The sequence below is a fragment of the Mus caroli genome, chromosome 11, assembly GCF_900094665.2.
Source record: "Mus caroli chromosome 11, CAROLI_EIJ_v1.1, whole genome shotgun sequence".
Taxonomy (NCBI): Eukaryota; Metazoa; Chordata; class Mammalia; order Rodentia; family Muridae; genus Mus; species Mus caroli.
The window spans coordinates 28,002,139-28,012,809 of NC_034580.1; the positions used below are offsets into that span (position 1 = coordinate 28,002,139).

A 10,671-nucleotide genomic window follows, 5' to 3' on the forward strand; every position below is an offset into this window, starting at 1 on the left:
ACATGTGCTGCATAAAGACAATTGTCTATTCCATCTTGAAACCAGAAGCTCACACTGTAGGCTATGATGGGCTGTTCCTCAGAGAGCTGAAAAAGCACTGTGTGGTTTTAAGACATAGCTTATATGGGCTGGAGGACAGCTCTGTGGCAGCGCATAGGTCAGGTGTGCACACACAGACTGGATTTCATTCAAGAAAGGAAGATAGAGATTCTTTGACAGTATATATCCTACAGTTTCTGCTAACGCACAGGGCTGAACAGTAAGCCCTGCCACACAGGCTCAGATGTGGCTCAGATGCGGCTCAGATGCTACCAGGGATCCTTGGGGTTTCAGCAGTGCATCGGAGACACTGGCACCTGATGCAACTGCATGCAGTGGGGAGATGTCATGGCGTTTCCTTTTCTGACCCTTCTCTATTCTTGCTGAAGCGGGTCCAGTGACAAATTCATATCCATCTCTCTTCTCGACCTCACCCTGTCAATGTAGTACTAGGTGTCCTGGAACTCACGGTGTAAACCAGGCTGGCCTAGCTCACAATGCTTGCTTCTGCTTCCCACGAACTGGGCTGATGTAACACATAAAGAGTGCACTTGCATGCTTTCACGAAGATGGCCCCCTTTTGCTTGTTTGAACATTAGCAAATCTTGCTGCTGTTACCACCATTAAAGTGGTGGAGCTACGAGCTAGCACCCAGAACTTTGGGTTCCTAAGTTGAGTCTCCAGATGCTGAGACTGTGGCTGCTCTTCTTGCTGTCAAGCCTCGGTCCTTATGGCTCCTGTGGCAGTTTCTCGGGCCAGGCACTGCTCTTCCTGAGGGGCAAGGGCTGGCAGTACTCAGAGCCCAGCTGCCTGCCCTCCCCCACTCACCCTCCTCAGAACCCTTTGCCCAGCCCTCTGCTCTCCTGAGGTTCTGCTCTGCATCTGTAGAATAGGATGGCTGTCCCTGGATCACAGGGAGGTAGTGAGCATTAGCTTTCCTGTGTACAGAACCTGCCTGGCAATTGTAGGTGTTAGTTTCTAGGACTGCCGTATCCCATAATACTCAGATGGGCTGGATTAAACACAGTGATTTACCTTCTTATTGCTGCTGGAGCTGAGGTCAAGGTGCCTGGTGGGTATCTCCTGTGGCTTCTTTTCTTGGCCTACAAATAGCTATCCTCTTGTTATGCCCTCACACGCATAATTCCTGCTCTCTATTTACAAATCTCAGGCCTGCTTTCATGACCCATTTACACCCAGTTACCTCTTTAAAGACCCGATCCAGATGCAAGGACATCTGGAGTACTGAAGGTGAACGCTTCAGGTAGGGACTTGAGAGCACACTTCAGCCTGTCTTGCACAGTTTATGTAACTTTTCATCTCCAATAATTCACTTGGGTGATATTGGACCCAAAGGACATAGGAGACATCCTATCTTAAATAGCATCATCAATTTCAGTTCAAGAACACCACCATTCAGTTCAGTGGATACAGGCACCAGGAAGAGATGCAGATAAGAGATGAGACTCATCTTATTCCACCAGGCTCAGTTGCCCTGAATGTAAGCATGGCACGTCATTGACCTGAAGGCTTTCCTGTGTTTAAAGATTCCTATTTTTCATATGGCACAGATGCTATAAACACCAGACACTAAGCACTTTTCCTGTCCCCCTTCTAGGTGATTGAGAAGAGCCTAAGTGGTTGGTGGTACATTCAGATGGAAGATAAGGAGGGGTGGGCCCCAGCGACCTTCATTGACAAGTATAAGAAGACCAGCAGTGCCTCGAGGCCCAACTTTCTGGCCCCCTTGCCCCACGAGATGACCCAGCTCCGGCTTGGGGATGCAGCTGCAACAGAGAACAATACGGGTCCAGAAGCCGTGGGGCCCTCCAGACCCCTGCCTGAGGCACCACACGGTGCTGTGGAGTCTGGGATGCTCTGGTCCAAAGACTGGAAAGGAGGAAAGGAGGCCCCAAGAAAGGCATCTTCAGACTTGTCTGCGTCAACAGGATATGAGGAGATCTCGGACCCCACACAGGAGGAGAAGCCCAGCCTCCCTCCACGCAAAGAGTCCATCATCAAGTCTGAAGAGGAGTTGCTGGAGAGGGAAAGACAGAAGATGGAGCCGCTCCGGGGCTCCTCCCCAAAACCCCCTGGCATGATATTGCCAATGATTCCAGCAAAGCATGCCCCGCTGGCCCGGGACAGCAGGAAACCAGAGCCCAAACCTGACAAAAGCAAGTTCCCACTGAGAAATGACATGGGGTTAGAGTGTGGCCACAAGGTGCTGGCCAAGGAAGTGAAAAAGCCAAACCTCCGGCCCATCTCCAGGTCTAAAGCTGAGCTGTCCGAGGAGAAGGTGGACCCCACCTCCCAGAATCTGTTCATGAAGTCTAGACCTCAGGTTAGACCCAAACCAACCCCTTCCCCCAAGACAGAGCCAGCTCAGAGTGAAGACCACGTGGATATCTACAACCTCAGGAGCAAGCTCAGACCTGCCAAGTCTCAAGAGAAAGCCTTATTGGATGGAGAAAGCCACCATGCTGCTGGGAGCCATGACACAGCCCTCAGCAGAAGCTTCCTTCCCGGGGAGGGACCTGGCCGTGGCCAGGACAGGTCTGGCAGACAGGATGGGCTGAGTCCAAAGGAGACACCCTGCAGAGCCCCTCCCCGGCCAGCCAAGACCACAGACCCTGGGCCCAAGAATGTGCCTGTGCCTGTGTCTGTCCAAGAAGCAACCCAGCAGCAAAGACCTGTGGTCCCACCTCGAAGACCCCCACCCCCCAAGAAAACCTCCTCGTCACCACTGTCGTGCAGGCCCCTTCCAGAGGTCAGAGGGGCACAGCGTGAAGAAAGCAGAGTCGCTCCTGCTGCAGGCCGGGCCCTCCTTGTCCCTCCGAAAGCCAAACCCTTCCTCTCTAACTCCTCAGTGGGCCAAGATGACATACGAGGCAAAGGTGGGCTGGGGCCACGCGTCACTGGCAAGGTGGGAGAAACCAGAGAGAAGGCAGCTTCCTTCCTCAATGCCGATGGCCCAAAGGACTCACTTTACGTGGCTGTGGCCAACTTTGAAGGAGATGAAGACACTAGCAGCTTCCAGGAAGGGACAGTGTTTGAAGTCCGGGAGAAGAACAGCAGTGGCTGGTGGTTTTGCCAGGTCCTCAGTGGGGCTCCTTCCTGGGAAGGCTGGATTCCTTCCAACTACCTCCGGAAGAAACCCTAGCTTCCCCGCCCTGCCGGGAGACCCAGCAGTCCCTGCTAGCCTTCCCCACGTATTTAATACGCATCTTAATTTATCAGTCTCCACATCATTTCGAGGAAGGTGGCCATTGGGGTGCTGTGATATCCTGTAGCCTGGGGTCTGATTCTCCTGTTGTGGCATCTCCAGAAGTCTCAAAAGCCACAGCCTTTGCCAGGTAGAAACCACATTACCATCCTTGTCTGCAGTAGAACCCATCCACATGGGCAACATCTTGTTATCCAGAAGCAGGATAGTGACACAGACCCCCAGAACTGACACCAGCCACCTGGAAGACTTCCAGACCACCCTCCATGCTCAATTGTGGCATAAGAGGGACAGCCCCACAGCCTGTGACAACTCGCTCTAACTTCTCCATGTTACCAGAAGCCCAGTCATGGCTTTGTTCACCGTTCTCAGAATACCTGGTGCCAGGAAGAACTGAGTCCCGAAAGAATCAGCTTCCGGGGTTTCTGCTTCTAAGTCCTGAGCAGATACAGCTGCCCTCAAGTGGTCTAGAGATTCACTCAGTTATCCTGCCTTGGACCGTGATCAGTCCTAAAGGAGCACGCTTCACTTCACTGCTAAAGCCTCTGGTCCATTCAGGGCTTTTAAATTCCAATTCCCACCCACCTCCCTCAGTCCCTGGAACAAGAGTCTCCACGTTTGTTTAAGTAAGGGGCCAGCCCTTCACAAGGCACATGGTCCATGAGTGCTTCTTTGCCTAGTAGGTGCCAAACTGCCCTTGGCCTTCTGCCTTCAGGTTCTGTCAACCAGCCTCTCTCCCCTGTCTATTGCACCCATTTTCTAGTTGAGGAAAGTGAGGCTCTACAGGCCCCAGGATATGCTAGGTAGGAAGTGGCTGGAGGAGGCTTGAGTCCAGGTCTGCCTGACCCCAGTATCCATGCTCTTCTCCCTGCAAGAACAACCAGAAAGGGAAGAGATGGAGGTTGACTGAGTATCAGGGTAGGTGGCCTGGGGTCTTCCTTATGTTATGAGCAAAGGGATGGTAGTGACTGCCCTGGACTCACAGCTGTTTCTGCAGGACAGGGTGTACCCTGGATCCTTAGTAGCAGGTACAGAGCGTATAGCCTGATACCCTGTGTGTGGAAGAGAAATAAAGGAAACCGAGGCACTGTCCCTCGGTGGCTAAGGACGAGCAGCTGGGTCTGTGCCAAACTAGAACAGTACCCAAGGGCCTGTAGTCTCCTGCCCCAGCAGCAGCTGCTGCTCCGCGAAGAACAGTTTGCTTTTTAGCGTGCTCTTTCCCTGGGAGAAGCCCAGGGTAGCCCTTCCCTATTTTGACCAATAGACAGCTAAGGCCTGGAGAGGTCCACTTAGTTATTGCAGAGCTAAAATCAGGACCCAGATTTCTAGCTCCCAGCCCAGACCAACTTGTACCTATGAATGGGCTTCCTGTGAAAGAGGGGTAGGATTGGGAGGGCGGAGCTCCATCCCATCCCACAGTCCCTACAGAAGAGGGGACAGCCCTGTCCGGTTCTACACTTCCCCAGGGTTCATTTTTAATGTGGTTTGGAAACCACGATGCCCCCTTTCCCAAGATGCTTGCATCTTACTTGCAGTGCCAAAGATTTTGTGCAAGGGGATCCTTTCTGCACCCCACCCCTGCCCAGCCCTCTCTGCTTTCCTCTGACCCACCTGGCGCTGTCACTCTCTTCCTCTGTTCAGCCTGCAGTCCCCCACGACCCCCACCCCCACCCCCAGCACTGGGCCTGGGTAGGAGGCATCTGAAGGATGATCCTGCTTAGTCTGTGCCCTGGGCCTCAGGGGAAAGCGGCAGTTAGGGAGAGGGGAAGCTGAGAATCTTCAGCTCTGGAGCAGCATTTGAGAGCCTCATGCCCACACCCACGCTGTGCAGGAAGCCTCATCGCTTTCTATTTGTTGGTGGTTTTTGAGTTTCGACACCTTTGCTTGACCAGCTTTCTGAAGCTGTTTTACAGGCCTTTGGTTGTTGCTGTTGCTGTTTTGTTTTGTTTTTCCTGCTTGCACTTGGCTCTCTGTAACCTTCTCAAGTATTTTACAAGTCCCTTCTATGCCGCAGATGCTGGGTAGACCAGGGAGCGGGGTGGGGGGCATCACCCTGCACTGAAGAACTGAGCTTTGCCCACTAGCTCCAGTGAAGTCATCTGCCTTCTACCCTCCTCTCTGTGGTCAGCTGAGGCAGAGCAGACAGGCCTTCCTGTGGGCAATGAGAGAATTTGCCTTTTGTCCTATCCTTGTGCTGCCGTGAACTGTATGTGTGCCGGGTTCCCTTTCTGTTCACTGTCTTTTTGTTGGGTCACACACACAGCCTGAAGGTCTCTGTGGCAAGCTCCATCGGCCATAGTGCTTCATCAGTACCCTGGGCAACTGGAAGCGAATGGGTCTGCAGAGCCAAGTCACTCACCCACTTTCCCTTGCCTGGGACTTAGCTTTTCAACATCCAGGACTGTGGTCACTCCTCTCGGGGTGGAGCATATATGCCAGACTCCCCCTCAGCCCCTATCCCTTCCTACTTCCAAGGCCAGGGTAGCAATGTCTGGGCCAATCACAGATCAGATCACCAACACAAACTTGTGCCCCTCCCCTGCAACTAACATTCACATCGACTCTGTTGATGTGATGGCAGGGACCACCTCAATACATAATGGGAAAGTTAAGGTATGGAGAGTGAAGTCATATCCTGCCTTGTTAAGGTACACAGGCCACCAGCAAAGAAATGTTACAGTACTTGCTGGCAATCCAGTGACCCAGTCTCTGATTTTAGGTGTCTCTCCCACAATCCCCTGACCAAACATTGGTCATTGGCCAGATGGCCCCTCTTGGATGGACCCTTCTCTCTGGCTCCATGGTTGCATTGTTTCTGCCTGAGAGTAAGTATAGTACCCTGGCCTCTGGGAACCTGGGCTTGAAAACAGCCGTTGCTAGATGGAGACTTTGCTTATATTTTCTGGCCAGAGTCACTCTTGGCCATTTATGTTAATACCATGGCCCCAGGCTGAGGCCAGGGGCAGTCTGTGCTCCAGCTACTTCGGAGTCCTGCCAGGAAATGGCAAGAGCCATGCTAGGCGCTCACAGTTGGGTGTTTTGTTTTGTTTTGTTTTGTTTTGTTTTGTTTTGTTTTGTTTTGTTTTGTTTTGTTTTTTGAGCCTCTGCCACCAGACCACCCCATAGAGTTGATTTCTATGGCACAGTTCTTGACCTTAAACTGTTTCTGAACCCACTGGGGACTTGGGGAGTGGATGGAAAGTGGGGACACATGTACTTCACTAAAGAACAGGTGCCAAATCCCCCCTCCCCCCAAGAACTTAGGACAGTCTAGTGTTTATCGCCAAATTCTGGCCCTTAGTGAGAGGAAGAAATTGACCATCTAAGAAGAGTGGTGTGGAGTTGTGGTGCAGCCAGAAAGCAATGGCCCAAATGTGTGGGCCCCAGGCTCCATCCCCAGCATCACAGATAAACAAGAACCTTAATGGCTTAGCTCCTGTCTTTCCATTGAGCCCAGGACTCTTCAGTGTCGACATAGTCCATACCCTGGGAAGCCTTGCCATTTCTTTGAACAGTGTGGCCATCTCGGCCCCTTCGGTGGCTGTCTAAACTTTCCTTCAGGGTTTTTCCTGTATACTACAGCCTATCCTACCACAGACCAAAGATTCCCTGAAGTCAAAGGGGTGTGGACTGAATGGGTAGAAAATTAATTTGTATCAAGGCCCAAGGGTTTGCCTTTGCCTGGAAGAATTGCTCCTAACTTGCTAAGGTTCTAGCAGCAGGACTGACCTGACCCCAAGCAGAGCTGTACAGTTAAGACAATGGTTCGTACTCCTCACCTGCTGAACAACCGTCCCACAGACCAGACCTCCCTGCTCTGGGGAGTGATGCTTGGTCCCCGGTGCTATCTAGTTGAGGTACCAAGTCCCTCAAATGTTCCATCTTCTTCCCTGTCTCTGTACTCCTTCCCCAAGTAAGCCCTCTTAGCTCCCATCAGAATGAGGGCTTAGCTTCTGTCCTTCAAAAGACCAGACCCGGTGCCATCGCCAGTGGCCTTCCCTCTCACCTCTGCTTTTAAGAGCAAAGGTGCCCTGCCAGGCTTATTACAGCAATAAACAATTCTAATGCAATGGAGGTGTCCGATTATGCCTGCAATGCCTTTGTGCCCTGTAATTACTAGTAGCACCTCTCTTACATACCAGGGAGTGTGATAAACTGTGGTTACCTTAGCCATACATGGTTCCTCTTTCGGGGCCACTGAGGTTGCTTCTAACATCCCTCCAGAAACAGTGGGCTCTAGACAGCGTGGCCGACTGTATTCATGGGCCCACAGCTGGTGCTGGGAACCCCTGGGTTCTCAGCCCTTCTCACAACCCCTAGGCCAACTGACAGGTCCTGGTGGTGGCTTTTATCTCCCGTGAGTGTTTAATGTGAGGGGGCAGGGGGTGAACACCTAGCTGTAGCATGTAGAGACTGTATACCATTAGTCTTTTCTTTTTTAAAATAATAAAATGCTTGACTGGTTTCAAGCTTCGTTGTAAAGATGTAGTGTTTGTGGATTTCATCTGGCTGAAAGAGATACATGCCCTGGTGTCTGGACTTCATGTGTTGGTGTCTGGACTTGTGCTCTTTGTGTCTGAAGAAGAGAAATAAACAGAATCTGTTCAAGCATTGCCTAGAAACAGGAGGGACTCTTTCCTGAGCCTCGGCAAAAGACTGAAAGTCTATTATATATGCTGGATGGGGCAGGCAAACCCACAAAGGAAAGCCACATTGTATTTGGGGGGGGGGGTCTTGATTCTACCGAAAGAGTAGAAATGTCACATGTCCAGGATGTCTTGCTCTCACTGACACTGTCTTCTGGTGAACAAGAGTGCAGGAAAGTAGGGGGGAAAGGCAGCCATAGTTGGGCTACAGGACTGCCCAGGTTCTCTGTTCACAAGAGACATTTATTAGTTTCTCAAAGGTAGAACCAAGGCAGTCTTGGGTCCTCCCAAACCCACTGTTGTTTGCCACCCTCCAGCTTTAGTATTTATGGGCCTCCCATTTTATCACTTTTCATAACACTGTACCAAAGTGTGTGTCACCAACGTGACATGACAAGGGGTTCTGTGGTCCAATCTATTTGGTTATTCTTGCATGCGGAGCCTTCCATGTCCCCTGGGCACATGAAAGCACTAGCAATGGAAGATAAATGTGCATCAAATGCTTGATGAAATTTAACCCATTATTTCCAAAATGTATTTGATGAGAGCCCTGCTATTCATCGAGACATTTTAGAATGCCAAACAGCACATACTCTGCCGCAGGGCCTAAGCACTAATCATTAGCAATGTCACTGTACCCCGTTGCTCCTGTGCCCCTGTCTGAAGCCTCTGGCCTTCACGTTCATGTCCTACCTGGCAGAGAAACCTGGATGGGTGGGAGGGCTTCTATTTAGAGAGAACATCAGATTTGCTGATTTTTCTCCAAACCCTCAAAATGCTCACCTGGAGAACTCGGTAGAAGTCCCTCAGCGAAGGTTCTAGAAGCCTGAAAGCACTTACCTTGGATTAGTGACCTAATGATCCCGGAGCACTGAAGGCTGGATGCATGGACTTCCGACCTTCCTATCCCCTGCGTTTACTGCGGCACATTACACTTAAGATTTACCATCTTGGCTGCTTCTGGTGTAGCTTCCGTGGCATTGTGCACATTGTAACCCAGCCATCGCCAACTGTCCACAAAGCTTTTCCAGGCAACTGATGTCCCATGCACACTAAACACGATTCTCCATTCTTCCCACCCCATTCCCCAGCCCCCACTCTACCTTCTCTCTGTGTACACTGACTCACTAGGTACTGCACATAACTGAAGTCATCTAGTTGTACTTTTGTGACTGGCTTATTTCACTTAACAGTGCCCTCATGGTCGATCTACATACCAGAATCCCATCCCTTTTAAGGCTAAATAATAACCCTTTATGCATTAGCGTACACTTTCTTTAGCCATTTTTCAGTGAGTGTGCGGGTGGCTTCTATCTTTTGGCCACTGTGAATAACGCTGCTATGGACACAAGTGGGAAGCCAGGTGCATGACTCAGACCTGTCATCCCAGCATGTGGGAGGCTGAGGCAGGCAGACTGCCAAGAGTTCTAGGCTAGTCTGCAGTACATAGTTCCAGGCTAGCCTGGGCTACAGAATAAAGCTCAAACACAGGGGAGCTGGAGAGTTGGCTCAGCAGTCAAGACTATATAGTGCTCTTACAGAGGATAAAACTTCAGTTCCTGGGCTGGTGAGATGGCTCAGCAGGTAAGAGCACTGACTGCTCTTCCGAAGGTCCTGAGTTCAAATCCCAGTAACCACATGGTGGCAAACAACCACCCGTAATGAGAGCTGATGCCCTCTTCTGGTGCATCTGAAGTCAGCTACTGTGTACTTCTGTATAATAATAAATAAGTCATTAGGCCAGGGCTAGCAGGGACTGAACGAGCAGAGTTTACCAGAGGGAGTGAGGCCGAATTCCCAACAACCACATGAAGGCTCACAACCATCTGTACAGCTACAGTGTACTCACATACATAAAATAAATAATAAATGTTTAAAAACCCTCAGTTCCTACACTTGATCTTAGCCAAAAGGCCGAGAAGTGATAACCCCTCAGTTTCTAATGTCCATATTGGACAGCTCATAACTCCAGAGGGTCTCACTCCCCTGGCACCCATGTACTAAAACCTGCACACACACACACACACACACACACACAAATAAATAAATAAATTTTATGCTGGGTAGTGGGGGTGCACATCTTTAATCCCAGCACTCAGGAGGCAGATACAGGTGGGTCTTTGAGTTTGAGGCCAGCCTGGTCCAGAACAGGCAGAGCTACACAGAGAAATTCTGTCTCAAAAACAAACAAACAAACAAACAAATTTTATTTATTTAGGCAGAGGCAGGTGGACTTATGAGTTTGAACCCAGCCTGGTCTGCAGAGCGAGTTTCAGAACAGCCAGGGCTACACACAGAAACCCTGTGTAGAAAAACCAAAACAGTTAATAATAACAATTAACAACAACAATTGCAATAAATCTATGAAACAAAGGCTGGTAAGGCAGCTCAACAGGGAAACAAGCTTGGTACATAAGCTTGATGAGGCAACCTCATAAATTCAATCCCTGGAACCCACAGGGAGTGGACGGAGAGAACCAGTTCCACAAAGTTGTATTCTGGCATTCAAATGGGCACCGTGGCACACATGCCTGAAGGCACACACAATGATAACAATAGTGTTTAAGTGGCTTTTAGCCCAGAAACTTAGAATACCCAAGATACAACTTGCAAAATACATGAAACTCAAGAAGAAGGAAGAGCAAAGTGTGGACAATTTGCTCCTTCTTAGAATTGGGAACAAAACACCCATGGAAGGAGTTACAGAGACAAAGTTTGGAGCTGAGACGAAAGGATGGACCATCCAGACACTGCCCCACC

At 50.3% G+C, this 10,671-nt stretch overlaps 1 protein-coding gene and 1 pseudogene across 2 annotated transcripts in view; one reads left to right on the plus strand and one right to left on the minus strand.

The window, feature by feature from the left end:
* Sh3pxd2b (SH3 and PX domains 2B) overlaps positions 1-7,854 on the plus strand; it is a 79,949-nt gene extending 72,095 nt beyond the window's left edge. Inside the window, exon 13 of one of the 2 annotated variants that reach the window (XM_021177399.2) lies at positions 1,658-7,854. In XM_021177399.2, coding sequence (XP_021033058.1) covers positions 1,658-3,202 — 1,545 coding nt within the window. In that variant the 3' untranslated portion in view covers positions 3,203-7,854. The remainder of the gene's footprint in view (positions 1-1,657) is intronic. The other variant, XM_029484044.1, reaches the window with a different exon arrangement.
* A 1,836-nt stretch (positions 7,855-9,690) lies between these two features.
* On the minus strand, positions 9,691-9,837 carry LOC115032737 (annotated as a pseudogene).
* Positions 9,838-10,671: the final 834 nt, after the last annotated feature.